Source organism: Podospora pseudoanserina, chromosome 1 (assembly GCF_035222485.1).
Source record: "Podospora pseudoanserina strain CBS 124.78 chromosome 1, whole genome shotgun sequence".
In the NCBI taxonomy this organism is placed as follows: domain Eukaryota; kingdom Fungi; phylum Ascomycota; class Sordariomycetes; order Sordariales; family Podosporaceae; genus Podospora; species Podospora pseudoanserina.
In genome coordinates this window covers 4,979,466-5,002,558 of record NC_085920.1, presented here as the reverse complement: position 1 = coordinate 5,002,558, position 23,093 = coordinate 4,979,466, and the positions used below count along the sequence as shown (strand labels likewise).

Genomic DNA, 23,093 nt, shown 5'->3' with positions numbered 1-23,093 from the left:
GCGAGCCGCCAAACGAGAGCTGTTCAAGTACCTGAATGCTACGCAGCTACAGGGGCCGCCCCCACCGCTTATGTCACTAAATCTTGGTGGTGTCTTACCATCTCAATCCCCACTATTTCACGTCACAAAGGCACACATGAAGCAATGCACGATTCCACAGATGTTCAGATGACAGGTTTTGAATTGAACTAGGAACACCAAACAGACCATGGACAAACCCCCCTCCCGGACTTGCCGGTGTCGGCAGCGGACCACCGAGAAAAACGTCCCAATACCGAAAGTAACTCGTACACAAGGTCAACACCCTCCGGGGCTACTAATTTGTGACCAATGTTGACCTCTGTGAGCCATCAAACGACACTGGAACGTGAAAACCATAGCCCAGCCAACGCCACCTCGTCAGCCATTCCCCCTTCGAACCTTCACCTGTCCAAAAATAAAAACTACAAAAATACCGCCCCTCTCCATAGTTTCCATGTCCGCTCCATAAAGCGTCTCGTCTTGCCCCCCCCCGACGAAACCCGGCGCTGCCCCCCATTTTGACTTTCTGCCACCTTTCCGTGAATTGAAAAAAATAACTCTTCACGCTCTTGTGACATCTCGTCCATCTCATTACCAAAAATTATCCACCATCCTTCCCGCCCACAGCACCGAGCAGAGGGCAAGTCGCCGCACCACAGAAACCTTTGTCGAGGGATATCGGGAAACATGCATCGTCGCATCGATATATGGACATTGTCATCTAATCCGTCATGGGAAAACTTGTCTTTTCCCCATCATGGAAGTCAGCCCCCCCCCCTCCCCGTTTTGAGAAATGAACAACCCGTTTGTACTCCGAACCCGCTTGTCCACGGTAGCAAACAAGGCACCGCCGGACAAGCATCAAAATGGAATGCTTTCCCCTGAGAAAAACACCACGCCTGTCTTGGTCGCATGATAACAAAACGCCGCGCCAATGAAGTTTGAAAAAAAAGCCAGAATGCCGGAAACACCGCAAAGTCGTATGCACACATATGTCGTGAGTATTGTACCACCTTCAAAGCTTTGCCGCAAGATACGAGATCTATGAGAAAGCTTCGAGAGTCGTATGGGGATGAGATGGACAATTGTGATTAATGCGAGTTTGTGAAGATAGTAGCCCCCACGTCTTGATGCCGAAGAAACCAAGAGCGTCAGTCGATGCGTTGAACACCCAAAACAGTACCGCAGAAAGAGAAATCTGTTCTATGCGAGCCAAGCCAGAAATATGTGTCCTGTCTCATGAAACGTTGGGTCATGGTCGTTTATGCCGAACATAATTTGTGCAGGGTTTCTTATTAGAATCATTTACTGTCATTGTCAGGCTCGACTGACTTGGCTCGCCGATGTCCGACTGCGCTCGTCTTCCTCTAGAACGTCACTGAGCCGAGTTGGATGGTGGTGTCGAGGCATTTGTTCCCAACCGGGAGCCGCAAAACTTTGTCCTGAATAGTCGGGTTGTCCAGTGTACGTGCCTGCCCACTGGGAACTGGACGGTGGGTAATTTGTCTGTTCAGCTTGAGAAGTCGGGGTTTCATCATAATCATCTGCTTCTCGGTTAGCATCTTGCTCACATCAGTTGGGCAGTGTCAGGTACAGGAACACGTACCTTCGTCGTAACCAGCTTCAGACTCGGCAGCATACTGAGCTTGGCGAGGAGGTTCATTGGTCGGAACGAAATATCCTGGGTGGTTGTCCGGTGAAGAAGCGCGAGGTTGAGAAGTCGTGGATTGAGCATAGTCGGGGTATTGAGGCCCTTGGGCAGCGATGTATTCCGAAGTGTCGGCGGTTTGCTGGCTTTGCGAACGCTGGTGACGGCTTGGCTCACGGCTCGGGACACTTTGAGTCATCACGACAACGGGCACACCCCCAACAGTGGTTGGAGCGCCTTGCTGCAAAGCAGCGACACGCTCACGCTCTTCCTGTTCGCGGCGACCAAGCTCCTCCCACGCCCGGCGGGCTTCTTCCTTGGAGATGAGCAATTCGCGTCGCATTTCGGTAACCAATTTCTGAAGCTTGGCGTTCTCAGCTTCGTATTTCGCCGCATTGTCAGCAGCCTCAATTCGTCGCTGTTGCTCCTGCTCAAGTTGAGCGTGCAGGGTAGCATTGACTTCCTGATGACGCTCTTCAGCAGAACGAGTTTCGTAAAACCAACGTTGAAACTTCCTCTCAGAACTGGCACGCAGTCTCTGCAGTTCGACAACGGCATGGAAGAGATTGGCGCCTGCAGCCGACAAGTCTGCAACTTGACGAGAGAGCTGAGACGATATTGGGTTTCGCTCAGCCTCATCTGTATTTTCCTGAAGCCTGCGCAACCAAAAGCTGGTCATACCTTCCCAGTGCGCAGACAGGGCCTCCCAGCGCTCAAAAGCATGAGGAAACGAATTCTTAACCCGAGTGGAGCCCATGGCTTGTGATGTCGAGTCCACGCCAGGTTGCGATGGGGCTGCTCCGGCACCCGGCTGGGGCGTAGAGCTAAAGTTCTGCGGGGTCTGAGCATTTCTAGGTCTCAGTGGAGGTGGGATAGCAGAGGGTTGCTGCTGGGCCAAGGATGATGATGGCATCCGGGTGTGGCCACTGGCTTCCTGGGCACGCTGTTGTCGTCGCTGAGAAGCTGGGTCACTGGGGGTGTGGCTGATCTCTGGAGCAGCGCCAGCAACGGGAGCTCTGCGCTCAGCAGCACGTCGCCGAGACTCTTCAAGCAAACGAGCCTCTTCTTCAGCACGAGCGCGCTCCATCTGCTCCCGTTCGGCTCTCTGTCTCGCTTCGCGCTCGGCACGCTCTCGCATGATCATCCTAGGGCCACGAATTACTTGCTGAGGGGATCCAGCTTGGGTTGGAGGCGCTGTTGGTCGCGTGGTCGCACCACCATTGCCATTGGTGGTGGTAGGGCCACCGCCAGCAAGAAGATCGGCCATCGAAGCGTTTTCTTCGACAAAGTCAGGCGAAAACGAATTGGGCTGGCGAAGTGCTTCCTCAAGGGTCCAAAGGATGGCGCTTTGGGTCTGCTTGGAGAGGCTAAGGAGGGGGTGAGGCGGCTTGTCCTTGGTAGAGGAAGAAAGGCGCTGGTGACCGTAGAGATACGGCAAGACAGTGGAGGTCTCTTCGTCGTCGTCACTGAGATCCTGGGAGAGCTGTCGTCGAAGGGAACTGAATACCTGTTCGGGTTGACCAAAGCTGTTGCGAGCACCGGGAAGAGAGAATATCGGCGGTGGGACAGCTCCACCAGCGGCTGCCTCAAAGTGCGGTCGGCGCTGGGTCTCGGAAGGTCGTGGACTGGGAGTAGCCGAGAAGCGCGGAGTGCGACGGAGAGTCCTGTGTGAAGACGGTGTGGGGGATCTGTCTTCGCGTTGCTGGGGCGTGACAGTGCCGGGGCGAGGTTGGAAGGTTTGCTGCTGCTGTTGCTGGCGCTGGAAAAAAGACGGGGAGGTTGGGTGGTGGAAATCGCTAGGGTCGCGAAGGGAACCTTCTTGACTGCCAGCAGCAAGGTCTCCCAAAGCACCAGCGGGGGCTGGTGTGGTCGACAAGGCGAAAGCGGGACTGTCACCACTCAGCGTGGTGACGGCGGTGGCAAGGGTCTGGGGACGGGGCTGGAAGCTGCTGTCGGGTTGCCAGATCAGAGGCTGTTCCTGATCAAGGATTCATGCAATGATGGTGGGGTTGGTGTGTGAACTGTTGCGGAGCTTCCAGCTGGCCTTCACTCACCGTAGGAATTCCGGAAAGCCGGGAATCTTGGCTCTGAGAGACCGCAAAGCGCAAAATTAACAATGGTGTGGAGGGAATGTAAGAATGGAAGCAAGATCGTGAGGTCCTAGACCATCCGGGGGATCCAACAGAGCAGAGCAGCAAGGACACAGCTGCGGCTGCGTGGAGGTGCGAAAAAGCTGGAGGTCGGGAGACTTGGAGACCTTGGAAAATGCGTGGCTGGAAGGCCAAAAATTGCCGAACGAGTTTGGTGGTTGGACGGATATGCGCGCCCCCTCAAAATCCAAGCGGCGCGCAGTCAGCAGCGCCAAAACAGAGAATAAAGATTAGGCGCGTTGTCCCAGAGCATCTGGCGCCAATTAGTTGTCGGGTCCAGCGACAAAAAAACGTTCGGAATGTGTGCGTGTATGTGCGCGCGGAAGATGAGGCTGCCAACGATTAGACAAATTAGTTATTAGCACAGCACAGCTCGACCGGTGACGACAATGGTGTCGTATCGCGACCCTCCCGCAAAACCCAAACACCCAACCCACACTCGACCCGAGAGAGATCGCCTCGCGGTACCTCACTTTCGACCTCACTCACCAATTGTGTGTCACTGCCGCCTGATTAACGACTGTTAAGGGGTCTGGTCCCGCTGTTCAAACGAGGGAATATGCAAGGAGTGTAACTGGTCAGAAGCACATAGCGAGGACGAGAGCCAATGGCTGACAACGGGCGTTCAATCCACTGTCGAGTTGGAACGAAGTGGTGAAGATGGGAATCAAAAAAAAAGACGGCCCCGAGGTCCGCGATTTCGGGGGTAGAAGCAGACGGGAACAACGCCAGGGCCACCCTCCGCTACGGTGATTGGGAGATCGCTGTTTCGCCCAGAGCTGAGCCTTAGCGGGTGCACGGACTCATAGCAGCTCTCGCTTGTTTGGTTTCAACGGAGATGGATATCCACGAGATCTCCAGCAAAAGAAGCTTGAAAGACAGGGCCGTGGTGGGTTGGTGGATAAAGGGGCCTGAAAGGAGAGGAAGACCAGATGAATTGGGCTTCCTCGGCCTTATACATCCATCCATCTCATCAGACCGAAGCTGTCAGCCTGCCTTGTGCCTCCATGCAATGCAGCTTCGGACCCAACAAGCATAGAGACAGTCAACGGGTCGGTCGGGCGGATGGACTTTTGATTTCAAAATACCAGTTGCTAATTACAGACAGGCCAGTAGTACGAAGAAGAAGCTGAAGAATAGCTTCGAGGTGCAGCATGCGGCTGTGCAACATCGAGCTTGGAACATTAATGCCTGGCAGAGATATACTAACGGACAGAGCTCCGTCATCTGAAGTTCCGGCCATCAAGCTTGCTGCCTGTCCCCGTGCCCTGATTTGCTCGGTTTGCGCGGACGAGCAGACGAACAGACGAACAGACGAGCAGAGCGCCAGACAAACAACGAGACAATAAGCACAATGCAAAAAATGAACAAAGTGGAAGGGGCTGGTGAGCGCCCAACTTGGATCAGAAAGTTGGGAGGCTGGGCCACTGAGGCTTGAGATGGAAGCTTGGAAAAGGCACAAGCTCACAGAAAAGGAAGAGGGGCTCTGAGCTGGCAGTACATAAAGTGTGGGTGATGAAACATCAGAGATCTCCTGTCCAATCAGAGGCCAGAATCAGAACCCCAACGATCCCAATAGGGCGGTACTGAGCAGCAGGTGTGCCCACACCATCTTCCATCCCAACCCTGGCCTGGCCTTGGACCGCGCATCTCAAAATCAGGCATTGCTTGTGTCGCGATCCATCGATCTGCTTCATCTGGTTGTTCTCGAAGCTATTTCTGTGCATCATAGGGTCCTCTGGTCTGGACTTCATCAAAGACCAAGATTTCGATGCCCCTTCTATGCTTATGAAGCGCCCCATCTCGTTTGTTTCCATCATGGAAAGTTTGCTCAATCCAACAAGAATACGCTGACCGCCGATTTCCCCTTTTATTGCCGAGAGCTGGCCACCGGGGCATCCCGCTGTGTGGAGGCCCGGAAGGACGGCTCGGCCCCGGGAGATGGCAGATGAAAGGGGTGATGGTGGGGCCGCCAATTCGGCTCTGTCGACGACTTTTGAGAAAAATAAGCTCACGCGATGAGTTGCTCTCGTGTACAATTCCCCCCAACTGCAACGGTCTTTTTAGTAAACGCTGTACACGGTAGTGCAATAAACCCCTCCGCGGCCGTTGGATCTCACCGGGACTGAGATTTAGAGCAACTACTTTGTAGTGTGGTGTCCGAAACACCGGCTTTCGGGCGATGATCGTCAGCGACATGTTGAAAACCCCCGGCATGTCACGGTTTCAGATGAAATCGAATGCCTAAACTTTCGATGATGGAGCCTGACCGTTGATGACAAATATCTCGATTTGGTCAACACTGAAGCTATTCGCAACAAGCTACACATGTCTCCTTGATTAGACACCAAAAATACTTGTACCATGTTATTGAAAAGGGCAAGTCTAGGTTATCATCTTTCCAAGCAAATCACTCTATGTTTGCGAATCATTTCTAACATCGGCTACAGGTATCGCACTTGCAAGTTTACTTTCACTCATTATGGTAGAGTCGATGCGCGACATGATACCTCCCCGTGACGAGAGTGTCTCGAAACCTCTCCACCGTGTTCTCCGGATTGTCAAGTTCCCATGAACAGCCACAGTCGAACTGACCCTAACGCCACAGCTCATGCACTCCGGCTCCGGAAAGCACGATGTAATGGACCGCGGGCTCAGAAAAATGTTGCCTTGTGAGATACAAGTCTGACTGAAAGGCCTTCTCTTTTCAACATTTAAAAAAATCTATCGTGTTCGGGGTTTTATCACTTAGTTATCACTTTTTCTTCTATCGTCGACAGCCCTGATCCGATTTTACCTCTCGAGCAAGTATACCTTAGGTATCTGGCAAGAAGGGTTCATATTGCCGCGCCATTCAATGCAAGCCCAAACGGATGAAAGTGCTGCCCAAAGTTGTTGCTGAAGAGGTGTCTAAGACAACTTCACTTTCTCGGCACTAGCCGCAGAGGGCGAGACCATCACAAGGATCGGAGAAATGCTTTCGCCCAAGCAGGTTCAAATTCCAGGGTTCTCACTGCCGCAAAGGGGTCTGTCCGTCGTCGAAGGATCACACGCTTTACCGGGAAGGATTGGACCACGGGTATATCATGCAGCCATTGGGATATGGTCGGCGAACTCGAAGGTCTTATTCCTAACACAAACAATCTCCTTGGATACCTGACCAAAAGTTCGATACTCATGTTGGAGAGGGTAACATGATGGGAATACGAGTGCCAAGGTTGGTTAACTCAAGGAACCAGGTACAGTGCAGGTCTCTCCTTGGAGCCGGACATCTACCTGACTTCATCAATTTGTCCTGTTTCATAGAGTGTTTTCGCCGGTGTGGTGTGACTGCGCCAGTGTGGCGTTGTCTACCACTTATACCCAGCACCATAGCATTGGCACCCCTTGGGTTGGGGTGATCAAGCAAGCCATTCTCACCGTCCCCTTGAGCAATGCAAACGGCATGGGAGACCGGCATCTGGCCTTCAATGGGTTCTGCCTGCTCGTACTTCTTCAAGTCACCGCATTTTTCTAACAACACAAGCAACCAGATATCTCACACGCGACTTCTATTGATGTGCTGCTTTCGATTTGCCCTCTGGCACTTTCGCCAACCCTCGTCTTGGTAAAGACTGAATAACCGACTCGATAGATATGTCACAGTCCAACGAGTCAACAATAGCAACGAGTTATTCCGTCAGCCCAGTGGGCCCCTACCCCTATAGCGGACTACAAACTCTTGGTCTCTTCCTCCTAGGATTCTTCCCGCTTCTTTCGATCACGGCCTGTGTTTTACGAGTATGGAGTCGGCGTCTCTGTCAGGGTTTGGGACTTGGTGAGTGTTCACTCATCTTGAAATGGCCAGTCCACGACTAATTGGTTTGCAGACGACTATTTGATATTTGTTGCCACCGTGAGCGATAACATTTACCGCGTCTATGTTGAAGCTCTATGCTAAGCATTTCACGCAGGGCTTCGCAATTCCGCAGGGTGTTTTTGCAGCCCTCTGTAAGTCCGCCATGTCTTTTGAAATGTCCGGGCAGGCACCTGATAGATGAACCCAGACATGCGAGCCGGCTATTGGGGCGTTCACGACATCGACATTCCCCCTCATCCTGCCAATCAGGGTCTGTTCTTCGCTTATCTCAACCGCGTTTTTTACAGCCCTCTGCTTGCTTTGGTCAAGATATCCGCGTTGCTGTTTCTCCTCAGGCTGGGCGGGACCAAACGCTTCGTGCACATCTCATGTCGAGCTCTGATCCTGTTCAACATCCTACAGGTGTGCGCCTTCCTCCCAGCGACGATCTTCAACTGCACCCCTGTGGAATATGTGTGGACGAAGCCGGCTGGGTCAGGAAAGTGCTTCAACTCGGGCCTATTTGCAGTAGCGCTAGCCTCAACAAACATCGTCACCGATATCTTGACGCTCCTGGTTCCGTTCGTTGCCTTCAAGGACCTGAGGCTTGGATGGAGGATACGTGCGGCACTCCTCACCGTCTTTGCTTTGGGAGCCGCGTAAGATAGAAACCGCTCTCCAAGACATTTGAAATGATGTTAATGTCAGTTTGCAGTGTCACATGCATCAGCATCGTACGTCTCTACTCTGTCATTCGCGTCTGGTATCTTAGACCGGCCGATGGCCATTACACGATTGGCTACACGACCAATACCATCGAGGTGAACCTGGCAATTGTTACAGCAACAATACCAGCGCTGTGGCCGCTCGCGCGTGTGTGGTTCCCGGATGTGTTCGAGTCGATGGGGATCAATCGGCCCTATCTCTATCCGGACATTGAGGTTCAGGTCCGTGCCAGCGTGGGCCAGCAAATAACATCGCCTGCTCTCCGTGCGAAAACATTGTGGCTTCCACGACGGCCGCACACGCCCAGCTACAGCAGGGGATCTGCTTCTCCACCTACCGCCCCGGGGGACCGGGAAGGAAACACAAGATACAGGGGACTCGCGGACTGGCAGAGACAGAATGCGGCAGTGGTGGAACGAGATGAGGAGGACGACTATCACGGCATTATCCGATGGACAAACACAAGCGCTGAACCGCTTGCCGAGCAGGACGACGAGGATTTCCTGATCATTCAAAAGACAGCACCGAGCAAATGAGGGGCGCACCGATTACACATAACACAATATCCTCTGAAATGAGGGTGAAATTTGGGTGTTTTCACTGGGAGGCTTCATGGGCGGGCAGCCATGGCGTTTGATGACGGTTAGGTTTGGGCAAATGGGATGTTGGCGTTGGAAGATCTGGATTGTATCACAGATCAGCTCAGGGTTCTGGCATGGCATTTTTTGGATTTTGGGATGGGATTTTCAAACACACTTGCCACAGACGGGGCTGGCCACATCATGCTGGCCACATTTTCCTTCCTCTTGGGTCATTTTCCTTTTTTTTTTTTTTTCCCCTTTGCGATCTTGGGGCCTTTCCCCCTGCATCAAGGTGTCAGTCCTGCATTTATGTTGCCATATCTGGGGATTTACGCATGCAACATGCACCCTTTTCCAATGTCACGACTGGAGATCGGGTAGGTTTTTTGACAATTTTTGCTTTTTGCTTGCTGCAGCCCTTGTGGTCGGTCACATTGTGGACAGAATGATAAAGGTTGTGGTACAGAATCAAGACTTCATAGAAGCCGAATATGCCGACTAATCGCATTGGAAAACCTCGCGAATTATCCTGGGGGTTTATTTACAATGAGTCAAGTCCCAATACCTATCTTTAAGGCAATGATAAGTATATTTCAGCACCCGTTTCTCAACTAGCGGCTTCTATTATTTTGTCCACAACAATGCGTTGTCGTCATTGGCTAGAGACTAGAGCTGCATGTCTCTGGTTTGCTTTTCTTGAAACGAAATCGAAGGTTTTCATGAGACGCAAGCGTGTCGGAAGAGCATGGTTACGGGAGGGGGGAAAAACTTTTTTTCTGTTTGATTCCAAACGCACCACTATCACAGACAGTCGAATGCGGTGATGGATCGTCTCCCATGAATGAGGTTGGACGCCTAGACAAGGCAACGTTGATGTGGATGCGCATAGGACCCGCTACCCGGCAGTCGACCCCAGGCCAAGAAAACAAACCCCACAAGGCTTACATATAAGTTGCAGCTGCAAAAAAGGAATGATTGGATGTTGAGAGCGAAAAGGTGGGGTCTAAACTGGGGATGATTGTTTCTTCCAACTTCAAGTTGCTCCCTTTCCAAACGGGCGACGACAGCCTCCCTCAACAAAATGGAACATGTAAATGGAAGCAACAGTTGTCAGCTCTTCTTTGCTTCTGACCGTCTCCGTTTTCTCACTGTCTTCCGTCCCCCGCAGTTACCATTTCCATGATTTCTGACAGAGGAGTTGTTCGCGCTCAAACAGCAAACAGACTATGGCCCCATCCCTCCGCGAAGATGACATCCGCCCACGGCCACGGCAGTCCCAAACTTGCCTGCGGCCTATCGATGCTGCTTCGATTGGCGACAGCTGTCTCGCAGTCGAGGCGCATTTACCTTTTGCGGCATGTCAACGGCAACGGCAGCTGGGCTAGGCTCTGCTTGCGCAATGACTGATCACATATCCGACCCGCTTCGTAATGAGGCAATGCGCGGGTTGGCCACCATGTCTCGGTCCTTCGGCCAGTCGTGACACTGGCACTGGCACTCTGCCTTTCCAAGTTTTTACAGTCTCTTATGCTGACTCTGTAGAAGCGGGGGCAAGAATTGCTGGATACGTCGAGACAGTTCTCCGTTGGTGGTTTGATGGAGTCGAGCTGGGACAAGACATGTCCACATACACAAACATCACCCGGACAGGTGATATCTCCAGCCATTCGTTTGTGAGGGCTTCATCCTGACGAACAAATCGGACGAGAAGAGACCATCTTCTCGGTGTATCAGCCTCGGCCCGGCAACTTTCATCACAAAGTTTTGTGGTGTTTGCTGGCGGGCCGTTGCTTGCTTTCCCTTTTCCTCCTGTCTCTCTCTCCGGAGCCCGATACGTCATCTGATGGCAGCCGTCTAAGCGGAGGCGAGCCTGTTGCATTCCGCTCGGGCCCAAGCAGTAAGGGTCCATATCCCATATATCATACCTTACCTCCGCATTGCTGTGTTGACCTCACCCCTTCATTCCTTGTCACCACACCCCCTTTTCCTCCCTCACTTTTGTTTATGTTAGGGCTCTTTCCAGGGAGTGTGGCGTCCCAGAGGCTGCGCTCACCAAGGCTGAGTCCGAATCTCTGGCTCATTCCTGCCATATATGGCTGGCCCCCTTCTCCACTCCTTCGATTACAAGGCTATCCCCAACTCGAAGTTTTGCCTCCTTCGCAAGCCGTTTCTAAAAGCATCACGCTCCCTTACAAATTCTGCTCGGCACACCCTCAGATCACTTTCCACACGTGTGGCACGACGGCCTAAGATGGACTATCATGCGGACACCACCGAGCTTGCCGCTCTTTTACACACTGCTCCAAAGCCCCAGATGACAGCGAACTACTCTCGGCCCCGCACAGATTCTGTCAACATCTGCCCCCACGATGCTCCTCTGGAAGGTCGGGATTCCCTTGGATCTGATGGATCTGTTCCAGGGATGATAGAAGATCACGACTCGGTCGTCTCGGCGGACGACGACTACCAGGATGGGATTCCAGGAACTCGACCCGGGTTGTGGGATCCCTTATGGTATTTCGGACGGCGCGGCCGGGATAGATCGGAGCACTGCCGTTCTATCAGTCCCACTGACAGATCGAGGCGGCAAGGATATGCCCAGTGCTCCGTGAAGATTCAAGAAGATCGACCAACTACGCGCGGCCGAGCATCTAGCTCCGACAGCCAGAACGAGGCTTTTCCTTGGCCCATTGTTGAACTCTGCGTGGAACAACCACGGCCTCCTACCGCAAAATCTGTGTCATCGAGACCGTCTTATTCAATTTTCCCTCTTGCAGCACCTCAACGACGACCTCCGGTTTCTCCGTTGCGCGTTTCGTCTCTTCCACGACAGCCTGGTTCGGGTACGGCATCGCCTTGTTCGTCTCTACCAGATAGCCGGCGGCCCAGCATCGACACCAGAATGCATTCATCCAATGTTCAGATTTCGCCACCGATCAGCCGGCCTGGCTCGTCGAACGCAACGACCCCGACTCTGGCACAGTACACTTCCACAGCAGCCAGCTCAACAGCCTCGATCCCATTGCTCTATCAAATGCCAGCACCGCCATCCACCTTTGAAGCATCACCACCGATATCTCCTCTGGACAAGTCTCTTCCTGATCCTCCTAACTGGAGGCAGTCTATCAGCAAACGTCCTTCTATTGCTAACCTTCGCAAACTCTCACTGTCCAAGTTTTCCACTCGCTCATCACCCACCTTGGCGGACTTGGTAAAGTCACATTCTCGATCTCCAACGGACGACATTCCTCCCACCCCAAGTCTGCTACACCCACCCAGCACCTCGGCCTCGAATCAGAAATTCTTCTCAGACTTGCACACCCGTCCTTTACCCCCCCTTCCCAAACCCACCGATCTGTTAGGACAAGCTCCGCCTCCACCACCAAATATTTCTGTCTTCGAAATCGACTCCGACTCTGACGAGGACGACTCGGATTCAGACTCGGACATTGACCCAGCAGGTGCCGACTCCGGGAGAAGGAAGAAGAGGAGTTTTGCCAAGAGGTTGATGAGGGGGTTTGTCCCACACAGCAGGAAGGGGAGGAGTGCGAGTGAGAGTGCGCCTTTGACCTGTACTCCAGAGCCCGAATCAACATCATCACCTCAAGCGGCGGCTCCTACGGGGAGGAGGAGGGCCGGGACAGTAGGGAGTATTGTTGAGTCTCTGCATCATCACGAGAAGCTAGGGAAGCCGTGGATGAGGAGGCAGAAGAGCGGGGAGGTGATGAGCTGGGGGAGGTTCTTGAGTGGGAAGAGGGGGTCTACTTGATCTCACTCCTCGAAGGGCCCAGATGGCATATGGGATTGGGTGGGTTGCTAATGGCTGGTTTATGACACAAACAAAAAGTTTATGATGAATACGACACACACAGACACACATATATATGTACACTTTTTACACACACAACACATTCTCCTGTGGTTTTTTTTCTTTTTCAAGAAAATTACACTCATTTCAGGGTTTTCTTATATGTAACAAAAGTTTTGCTCTATTTCAGACTTTCGTTCATTTCGTATAGATATTTCCCACCCCTCCCCCTTCTTGGTGTTTAAAATGGATTGTTTGAAGTGTGGCGATTTGGTTTCTTACCTCATTGGGTCAATTCTCTCAGTGTGTGTCATTCATTATTACTTGCCACCTTTTCCTGCATGAGTGGAGTTGTTTTTCTTTTACAGAATGTTGTGTACATTTTACCTAAACGGGAAAACTGTTTTTGTTTGTGGTGCGTGTCAAAACCCGTAAGGATTGTTCGTTGTCACGTGGGATGGTATTGTCCGTTCTCTCTCACTTTTCTATTCTTGTGTAACACACGTGGGAGGAGAGGCGCGTCGGTATGTATGTCCATACCTCACGGCATTGGAGGGAAGGATTGTGGTTATGGGTGAGGAGGGGTGGTGGTGATTCAAGGGATGGAATGCTGAGTGAGGGGATGATGGGGGAGGGGTGTGGATACCGGCACTTGCAAGAGGATCATCGATCGGAGGGGCGGAACCGATCGGAATTAGACCGATGCGGGTTATGGTTTTGTTTGTGGGGAAGCTGAATGCTCCGTTCAGCTGCTGCGAGACTTTAGGGAGGAGACAGTATCAGGGGGCCTCTAGGGTTATGAAGGGAAAGGGTTATGTGTTTGGGGATCAGTAGGGGGTCGGGATATCGTCAATGGGAGTTGGGAAGGGGAAAGTTGGGAAAGGTGTTTGATCAAACAATTTTCTCCAGACGATTTTGAGTTTTGGGTATACAAGGGAGAGGGAAACAATCGTTTCTTCAAAGGGTTTTTGGAGTTTTAAAACTTGGCAGAGGCAGGGTTGCTTTGGAACTTAGGAGGGAAAAATAGCAGGGGTTGGGGTTTGGGCAGGGAGCAATTCTTCAGAGGGTTCGGTTTGCGCTCTGAATTAAGGGATGAACTTTGCCCCGCGATCTGGCTGCAAGTTTTACTTTGCCACGAAGAATATTATTCCCTTACGTACTGCGATGGTTCGGAGGAGGGGTTGTTCAATGAATAACTTCTTGAGGCGGGAAAAGGGGCAGGACGGGGCAGGACGAAGCAGATGGTGTGGCAAGAGTGCAAGGGAAGTGGCCGGAAAGCCAAGGGCATGAAAAAGTACTGAGAAAGGAAATCGCCAAGTGTGTTTCTGAATATGTGTAGAATCATTATCGATATACTCCAAGTTGAAACATGGTAGATAGGTCTAAAGAACATTGTCTAGATACTTATCGCTCGGCGTTACAGCCTCAAGATGGCTGCTTTGGTAGCCCAATACTACTTGTTGATTCAAACATATCCAAAACCTCAGACTGGAGATATGGAAAATCACAGTTCACAGGTCCACCAAGATCGCAAGAACAAAGCTGAATATTAAAGCTGCTATCAAACCCGCTACCAACCAAACTAAAAATGTTTCGAACCATGCCATTCCCTTATCCATTTTTCAATCCCAACATCCCAACCCAAGCCGCTCTATCCCTCCATCTTCACATCCTCCCCCGCCCCATCCACCTGCCCACCAACCACCTCCCCAATAGCCCCCCCAATAACCTCCACCTTATCCCCCTCAAACATCCCCTTCCTAAACCACCTCCCCGCCGCCGCATTCCTCGCCCTCTGCTCCCCATCCAACCTCTCCTTCGCTTTCCTCGTCAGCTCCCTGACATCATACTTGACGGATTTCACCAGTATATCCCTCCACTGTCTATGCGGAGGGCACTTCTTCCTCGTGCACATACCCCCCTTGTAATTCCCGCTCGTCGCATCCTCCCCCTTGAGCCACTTTGCCTGTTCCTCCTCGTCCATATCCTCCAACTTGCCACTCTTGAAGATTTTAGCCGCCGAGTCAGTCTGGAGAAAGAGGGAAAACTGGTGCGGCGTCCCAATGTGATCCAGGCGAACGTCGTAACCGCAGACGTCTTTGTTGTAGGGTGTGGAAGGGGACGAGATGGCGGTGTCTCTGCGCTCGATGGCGATGTTGATGAGCTCGAGCATTTTCTTGTAGAGGAGCATCTCCTCGCCTAACTCTTGTCGTTTCGCGAGGGAGGTGGAGAGGAAGTCTTCTTGTTCTGGGGTGAGGAGGTTGGGTGGGGGGTTGGTCCAGAAGTCTGGGGGGAGGGAGAGGTTTGCCTGGCCGGGGATGATGGAGAGGGTGGAGGAGGTCTGTTGTTGTGCTTGTTGGTAGTATGAAGCCATGACAGGCGAGTCGAGGAGGGATATGAAGTCTTCTCTTGTGAGGTCGTCTAGGATGCTGGTAGGTTTGCTGGATTTGGATCTTGGGGCTTTGGGAATGGTGCAGACGAGGTCGTTCCACCACATTTGGCAGTGGTCGTCTGAGCAGAATATGGATGGGCGCTCAGGGTCGCCAACCCGGGCGGCGTTCTTGCAGCTTGAGTAGCTGCACATCTTTTTGTAGCGGGTGACATAGCCCCGGGCGGGATCGCTGCAGTTGGGACAGATGTATTTCTGTACGAGATTCTCGCCAGTCCACTTATCCATGCCGATACAGTCGCCGTGAAACCAGTCCTCACAGCGATCACACGCTATCATGAACCTGTGGTTATCAGGTCCGCGACAGAGGCAGTACGGCCCGCTGTCAGACTCGCTGGCTCCTCCAGCAAGGTCGCTGCCGATATCTCCATTGAGTGATGGGGCGCCGGATCCTACGCTCTTGGTGGTTTTGCCTGCCTTCTTTTTTGGGCCCATGCTGGTATTGCCGCCGGGGCGAGATCTTTTTGGTGGTTTGATGATGGTTGCAGTTCCCTTTTTCCTCCTGCTTACTGGAGGCTTGGTCGTGGTTGGTTTCGTAGAGTCGCCAGCAATCGAGTCCTGATCAAAGCCGTATTCACTGCTGGGGGGTGGGTGCTTTGTTTGTGTTTCTTCAGAGGACGAAAAATTGGCTTTAGCAGAAAGAGTGGGCAAATCTGCTGCGGGTTGCTCCTCTTCCCGTACGGTCTGTGGACTGTTTGACCTTTCCATTTTTATTGCGGTTTGACTGTCTGAGTGTAATGGCTGATTGCTATTGCCCGTCGCAGCTTCTGGGTCGAGGGTGAAAAAAGACGTTGAGAACGCCATCGTTTACTTCACCTGTGGGATACCAAGCCGGGGCGCAGCTGTTCTGTTGGTGACTTAATATACATGGCACACTTGAATGTGCCTGTACAGACATGGAATGCGATGGAGTAATCTTTCAGAGTGTCAAATGTACAGATAGAGAAGCATATTTGGAAGAATCAATTGATGAAGAAAGAAAGGGATGATCTCGAAGGTGAGATGTTTACAAGCATATCAGAGGAAGAGATGCATGCGATAGATGAATTTTTGGTTGACAGCTGGGGTTCAATTGGCTGTGCTAGTGGCTTAGCGGGGCATGTGTCAGACTGGATGGGAGCTTTGACTAAGAGCTTTTATCCGCACCCAGCACAATTGCGGTGTCACCCCAAGGTCCTCCAGCAAAACCACCCAAAATGTCACAGCCAGCGATGCATGCCACAATTAACGTCCTGCCGAGGGCGGCAATTCGACAATGCCTACGATCCCTGTCCACAGCTAGCAACATGGCTGCCAGAAGACCGACGACATCCTGCCTTCCGAAACCACAGACACAAACCTACCAGCCATTGGTTCAACGGAGATTCAAGTTCAAGACAGTGGAGGAGGCAAAAAGTCGCTATCGTTCTGGGGTATGCATCGGTCCTGTCCGTTGTGTGTTTTGGACGGAAGCTAATATGCGGGGCTGTAGCCATTCTCATGGAAGGCTGGTATTATCTTCCTCATGACTGGCGTCGGGCTCCTGTTTTACTTTGAGAAAGAGAAGGAGCGCATGCAGCGCAAGAGGATAGCAGAGTCAACCAAGGGTGTTGGAAGGCCCAAGGTGGGCGGGCCGTTCAGCTTGATTGACCAGAATGGCAACACTGTTACGGACGAGGACTTGAAGGGGCGCTACTCTCTTGTAAGTGCTGGCGTGTTCCTCTGAGTCTTTGACCTTATGCTGATTGAAGCTATGTTCCAGGTCTACTTTGGATTTACCCATTGTCCGGATATCTGCCCCGAAGAGCTCGACAAGATGGCGAGAATGTTCGATCTGGTAGAGGAGAAGCGTCCTGGTGTGCTGGCACCTGTATTTGTGACATGCGACCCCGCGCGTGACGGTCCCAAGGAGTTGAAGGAATATCTTGCCGAGTTCCATCCCAAGTTTATCGGTCTGACAGGCACATACGACCAGATCAAGGCCATGTGCAAGGCGTACCGGGTTTATTTCAGCACGCCGACCGAAGTCAAGCCAGGCCAGGATTACCTGGTCGACCACAGCATCTACTTCTACCTTATGGACCCCGAGGGAGACTTTGTGGAGGCGCTCGGCAGACAGCACTCTCCCGACCAAGCAGCCAAGATCATCGTGGATCATATGAAGGAGTGGAAGAGACCCTTGAAGAAGGCCTAGAATTATGGGCACGTATCAAGGATGTATAACGCCATGTACTATTGATGTATTTTGCAACAGATAAAATGTACAATATCGCCATTCCATGCAGATTACCCTTGGGAGTTGGGTGGTCATGTCAGTGAGCGGGATGAAGACAGGGGTTCTGAAAGAAGTGATGATCTGGGGTGCAGGTTGGATAAACGTTCAACAGCGCTCCGATCTCTCAACTATTTTTATCCTCCAGATCATGTAATCCAGCCTAACCTCACTGGTTGTCGGTCGGCGCTTGGCAGCAAGTTTCCATTCCCTCGGGTCTGAATTGCATCATTGGGCTCTGCCAAATGGCCTGAGCTCGAAACAAAAAACAGCATTGCTCGCTTGCAGACAGCTACGTCATGGTCAAGCACGGGCCATTCGGCGATTGGTGGGTGGAGGACCCTGTTCCTGATTCCTCTCGTCCTTTTCTCCACTGAAATCCCGACTTTTGTCGCCGGGACACCGTCTTTTTTTTATTGTGCAACAGGCTACCTGCCGGTTTGAGCACGAGACCGTCTGAGCTCAACTACAGTTCTCCCCTCTTCACATGCTCGTACCCTTTGCTTCCTAAACAACACAACTTGGTCTCGCGAGAGCTTCGGCAGTGTCTAGTCTTTTTGTGAAGTAAGCGTGGACGCTACCCCACGTATTCCACACGCCTTCTTATCTTGACGAGGGCAATACCCAATCATACGATACGGATTTGGCTGAAGAAGCGATACCGGTGTCACTGGGACACTTCCCTAACCAACGCAAGCGCCCGCCCCATCTACCGGGTCCTCTCCTACAACTACAACTCCTCCTTGACCGTTGCCCAAGGGTAACATTCTACATCTCTCCCCGGATGCCCTCGGGAACCGTCACTCCGGCTTTCAAAGTATTTTGCTCGGGTGTTGCCGGTCCGTGGTGTTGACAACTCCCTCAACATGTCCGCACCCTCTCCAGCACCCTCTCCAGCACCCTCGGCTCAGCCGCGGCGTTCGGCTCTGAAGAACGACAATGATGGTGAGGGTTCCAAAACCCCGCCCTTGAGCGCACTGGCCAAAGGTCTGTCACTCACCCCATTGTTTAGCTATCACTTGTTCTGCGTAGCTCTGCTTGTTTTTCTTTGTTCTTTGTCACCCGTGATCAAATATTGACACCTCGCAGCCGTTCAGATTGCTGAACCTGAGTCGTCGCCTCACGATGAGGCCTCAATCAAGAAGCAGTTTCCTGCAGGCGTTGGCAGGAGGCTGAGTGGACGCCCTGGTCTGTCTGCCACGCCGTCTAGGTCCTCGACTCTCAGCCAGACTCCCAGCATCGATGTTGCCGGCGAAACCGAGCTCACTGCTTCTCCGGCACCCATTGAAGAACCTCAAAACAGTGGCGTCGCCTCCTACCACCGCCATAGAATTGATCGCGTGAGTGAGAAGTTGGTAGCTCAGGTGGCTGAATGGCTCCACCGAGAGAAAGCCAAGAAAGAGTCTAGAAAGAGTCGGAAGCATTCTTCGCGCCGCAAGTCACCTCCAGAGACGCCTGAAGCCGGTCGTCCTCGTGCCGATTCTCTCGAGTCTGATTCGAGTGAAGTGTCTCTTGATCGACTTCAGAGGATTCTCGACGACAGCATGTCGGCTTTGGGGCTGGGGTCTGTTCCTCACCTAGGACCTCGTCTAAGCAAGAAGCACCGGAAGAGGTCTAGTAGGAGCCTCAGAGGTGCGGCATCATCGGACACGGAATTTTTCGATGGTGATGTTGTGGTTCCCAGCTGTGATGCAGCCCTCGACAACTCCAAGACCATGAGCTACACTGGAGGCAAGGCGGCCGACGACAACGCTTCTATCTCTAGCCGCAGGGAGGATAAAGAGAAGCAAGCCTGGACTGTGTTCAAGAATGAAATCATTCGTTTGGCACACACGCTGAGGCTCAAAGGGTGGAGGAGGGTGCCCCTTGACAGCGGAGAGCAGATCTCAGTTGAACGTCTCAGCGGCGCATTGACAAACGCTGTGTATGTGGTCTCGCCGCCCCCTGAATCGGCACTGCTTCCCGCCGAGGGCAAGAAGACGCCGGGCAAGGTGCTGCTAAGAATCTATGGTCCCCAGGTGGAGCACCTCATCGACCGTGACAACGAGCTGAGCGTGCTTAGAAGGCTGGCCAGAAAGAAGATTGGCCCTCGCCTGCTTGGCACTTTTTTGAACGGTCGGTTTGAGCAATACCTCAACGCTGCTGCGCTCACTTCGCAAAGCATGCGGGAGCCGGATACCTCCAGACAGATTGCTAAGCGCATGAGGGAGCTTCATGACGGCGTGGAGCTGTTGGAGGAAGAGAAGGCTCTTGGCCCCAGTGTTTGGAGAAACTGGGACAAGTGGCTTGCCCAAGTCGAGAAGACTGTTTTGTTCCTTGACAAGCAATACAATGACGGGCCAAACGACCTGTCTCGTGGTCCTAGCGACAGCTGGAAGAAGAAGGGTTATGTCTGCGGAGTGGAATGGCCGGCCTTCAAGGAGCTGGTCCGAAAGTATCGCGAGTTTCTTGATGGCCAGTATGGCGACCCGAAGAAGATCAGAGAGAAGCTTGTCTTTGCACACAACGACGCAAGTTGTATGCCCCAAGGGTGTTTGTTTCCAGCTACTGATGTTTGGTGCGCAGACTCAATACGGCAATATTCTCCGCGTCCGTCCGGACGATCAGAAATCACCCCTTCTTCAGCCCGCCAACGAGCACAAGCAATTGGTTGTTATTGATTTTGAGTATGCCGGTGCCAACATTCCAGGACTTGAGTTTGCCAACCATTTCTCCGAATGGACATACGACTATCATGACGCGCGGTACCCTCATGTTTGCGACACCGCCAAGTATCCTAACGTTGACCAGCAGCGCCGGTTTATCAGGGCCTATGTCGATCATAGGCCTAGGTTCCCGTATATTGACTCTGCCAAAAGCACGCCCGCCACGACACCCACAGGGACCGGACCAGGAACTTCTATTCACACGGCGGGATCTACAACCTCTATTGCTGACTTTATGCTGGATGCCCGCGTCCCAGCCGGTGGGTGGAAGGAGGAGGAGAGAAAGAGGGAAGCGGCGACGGAGAAGCGAGTCAAGGAGCTGATGGAGGAGACCAAACTCTGGCGCACAGCCAACAGCGCCCAGTGGGTTGCGTGGGGTCTTGTCCAGGCTAAGATTCCTGGTTTGAAGGTTTCCTCGGATGGCGAGGCGGAAGATGTGACTCCAACCGAGGAGGAGACTGAAGAGGATGCCGATGCGTTTGATTATCTTGGATATACACAGTCGAGAGCCTACTTTTTCCTGGGTGATTGTGTTCAACTTGGTTTGATCAAGTTGGAGAATCTTCCCGAGGAGACTAGGGGACGGGTGAAGATTGTTGAGGTTTGAATGGCCCCCGAGAAAGGGGAGGGTTGTTGTATTAACTATCTTCAGCCGTTGGGGTTTGGCAGGTCAAGGAGTTTTCAGGGGGCGGTTTGCCTAGATTTCTATACCTATGATACCAGTACTTCGTAGTGATACCACAACTATCAGTTCAACCTGTTCAAACTTGGGGTTCTATGTGATTCATGGCACCTACCTATCAACTGTCATCAGTTGACGGCCCATGTGATCAATGGGCGACAGCCGTGACAACGCCAAGACCTGCAGGCCAAAGAGGTTCTCGTTCAGGGTGCCGCCACTTCTCCCTGGCAACCACCAACGCGCTGACCGTCAGCGATGCGCGCGGAACGACTCTGATCAATTGGCGACTACGAGTGGCACATCAAACATACTCCAACCGGCAACCGGCAATATGGGCCTGAAAACAACCATCATCGGCACCGTCCTCGCGACCCTCGCTGCCAACCCCGCGACCGCGGCGCAACCGCGAGCCGCGCGGCCGATCCCCGCCCCGATGCGAGACCTCGTCTGGGGCAAACTAAACTTTTTGCACACGACCGACACGCACGGCTGGCACGCTGGCCATCTTCAGGAGTCACAATATTCGGCTGACTGGGGGGACTACGTCTCTTTTGCGGAGCACATGCGGCAAAAGGCGGATGATTTGGGAGTCGATCTCTTGCTTGTCGACACGGGGGACCGGGTGGAGGGGAACGGGCTGTATGACGCGAGCAGTCCGAAGGGGAAGTACTACTACGATATATACAAGGAGCAGGACGTGGACGTGATTTGCACGGGGAATCACGAGCTGTATATTGCGAGCACGGCGGATCGGGAGTATGAGAGGACGGTGGAGAATTTTAGGGGGAGGTATGTGGCTAGCAATTTGGATTACGTGAAGGGGGATGGGGAGAGGGTGGAGATAGCGCAGAGGTATAGGAGGTTTAGGACGAAGAATCAAGGGGTGGAGGTGGTGGCGATGGGGTTTTTGTTTGATTTTGGGGGGAATGCGAATAATACTGTGGTGAAAAGGGTTGGGGATGTGGTGAGGGAGGGGTGGTTTCAGCGGTTGGTGAGGGAGCAGGAGAAGCCGGATTTGTGGCTGGTTATTGGGCATGTGGGGGTGCAGATGGAGGAGTTTAAGACGGTTTTTGGGGAGATTAGGAGGTGGAATGGGGATGCGCCGATTTTGTTTTTTGGGGGCCATGTTCATGTCAGGGATGCGACGAGCTATGATGAGAGGAGCTTTGCGATGGCGAGTGGGCGGTATTTTGAGACGATTGGGTGGATGAGTGTTGACGGGGCGATCCAGAAGGCCGAGGAGGATCCAAAGGGGGAGAGGGGGTTGAGTTTTCATCGGAGGTATATCGATAACAACCTCCTTGGGTTGTATCATCACAGCGGGCTGAATGCTTCGACTTTTCATACCGAGCATGGCAAGAACGTCACGTCTATGATTGCCAAGGCGAGGAAGGAGCTGGAATTGGATTATACTTTTGGTTGCGCGCCACAGGATTACTGGATGACGAGGTCGCCGTATCCAGGACCTGACAGCATTTACACCCTGCTCGAGGAGGAGGTCATCCCGGAAATCGCAGTCAACCCAAAGCGCAAGGACGTCCCCAGACTGGTGATCGCCAACACAGGCGCTATCAGATTCGACATTTTCAAGGGGGCCTTCACGCGGGACTCGACATACATCACCTCACCCTTCCTCAGCGTTCTCAACTACATCTCCGATGTCCCCTACCACGCCGCGAAGAAAGTCATCAAGCTCCTCAATAACGCCGGGAAGATCATGGCTGACGCTCATATGGACAACGAGTTCATGGCCATCCCCGAGCAACTTTCCATCAGGGAGTCCATCATCTACGACACCCCTGCCAACCCTTTCTCCGAAGACGGTATCCAGAAGCCAATGGGTCAGCATGGGCATGAGGAGCCCTTTTTGGTTGAGGGATACACCACCCGGGATGATATCGGCGACGATGGTGACGACGCCCTCCACTCGAGGATCAACTTCTACGTGGTCCCCAACTGCATCCAGAGCGAGCTGTCGTTCCCGGAAGAGGGCGAGCCAGAGACGGTTGATTTGGTGTTCTTCGACTTTATTCAACCTTGGGTGTTGATGGCGTTGAAGTTTAGCGGAGCCGTGTATACTGATAAGGACGTCAGTTTGTATGTTGAGGGGACGTTTACGGAGCTTTTCGCCGGGTGGATCGAGGACAATTGGCCGGCGAAGTGTTAATTGTTTTGGGAGGACATTCGTTATGCGAGGGCGTTTATTCAAGACATTGGAGCACATACAGTATGGA

The 23,093-nt window shown here is 52.7% G+C and overlaps 7 protein-coding genes across 7 annotated transcripts; 5 read left to right on the top strand and 2 right to left on the bottom strand.

Annotated features, from left to right (window-relative positions):
- Window positions 1–1,338: 1,338 nt before the first annotated feature.
- On the bottom strand, window positions 1,339–5,221 carry QC764_112870 (uncharacterized protein; the record flags this gene model as incomplete). The annotated part of the gene is given in 4 exon segments (XM_062942542.1): window positions 1,339–1,565; window positions 1,628–4,151; window positions 4,309–5,127; window positions 5,136–5,221. Coding segments are annotated over 2 exon segments (1,536 nt in total). The 5' UTR covers window positions 2,937–4,151; window positions 4,309–5,127; window positions 5,136–5,221.
- A 633-nt stretch (window positions 5,222–5,854) lies between these two features.
- QC764_112890 (uncharacterized protein) lies at window positions 5,855–9,463 on the top strand. Its single transcript, XM_062942543.1, is given in 7 exon segments — window positions 5,855–7,058; window positions 7,346–7,636; window positions 7,689–7,714; window positions 7,773–7,809; window positions 7,866–8,316; window positions 8,373–8,970; window positions 8,985–9,463. The coding sequence occupies 5 exon segments, from the start codon at window positions 7,456–7,458 to the stop codon at window positions 8,917–8,919; spliced, it is 1,242 nt and encodes a 413-aa protein (XP_062805665.1). The 5' UTR covers window positions 5,855–7,058; window positions 7,346–7,455; the 3' UTR covers window positions 8,920–8,970; window positions 8,985–9,463.
- Window positions 9,464–11,056: 1,593 nt separating this feature from the next.
- Window positions 11,057–12,733, top strand: QC764_112900 (uncharacterized protein; the record flags this gene model as incomplete). Its single annotated transcript, XM_062942544.1, has 1 exon — window positions 11,057–12,733. The coding sequence occupies one exon, from the start codon at window positions 11,057–11,059 to the stop codon at window positions 12,731–12,733; it is 1,677 nt and encodes a 558-aa protein (XP_062805664.1).
- Window positions 12,734–14,423: 1,690 nt separating this feature from the next.
- Window positions 14,424–16,025, bottom strand: SPP1 (COMPASS (complex proteins associated with Set1p) component; the record flags this gene model as incomplete). Its single annotated transcript, XM_062942545.1, has 1 exon — window positions 14,424–16,025. The coding sequence occupies one exon, from the start codon at window positions 16,023–16,025 to the stop codon at window positions 14,424–14,426; it is 1,602 nt and encodes a 533-aa protein (XP_062805663.1).
- Window positions 16,026–16,342: 317 nt separating this feature from the next.
- On the top strand, window positions 16,343–17,394 carry SCO1 (Cu-binding protein; the record flags this gene model as incomplete). Its single annotated transcript, XM_062942546.1, has 3 exons — window positions 16,343–16,633; window positions 16,693–16,902; window positions 16,963–17,394. The coding sequence occupies exons 1-3, from the start codon at window positions 16,418–16,420 to the stop codon at window positions 17,392–17,394; spliced, it is 858 nt and encodes a 285-aa protein (XP_062805662.1). The 5' UTR covers window positions 16,343–16,417.
- A 944-nt stretch (window positions 17,395–18,338) lies between these two features.
- Window positions 18,339–20,784, top strand: QC764_112930 (uncharacterized protein; the record flags this gene model as incomplete). The annotated part of the gene is made up of 3 exons (XM_062942547.1): window positions 18,339–18,459; window positions 18,562–19,964; window positions 20,017–20,784. 3 exons carry the CDS (start codon window positions 18,339–18,341, stop codon window positions 20,782–20,784), a joined length of 2,292 nt encoding a protein of 763 aa, XP_062805661.1.
- Window positions 20,785–21,010: 226 nt separating this feature from the next.
- QC764_112940 (uncharacterized protein) lies at window positions 21,011–23,026 on the top strand (the record flags this gene model as incomplete). Its single annotated transcript, XM_062942548.1, has 1 exon — window positions 21,011–23,026. One exon carries the CDS (start codon window positions 21,011–21,013, stop codon window positions 23,024–23,026), a length of 2,016 nt encoding a protein of 671 aa, XP_062805660.1.
- Between the last annotated feature and the right edge of the window lie 67 nt (window positions 23,027–23,093).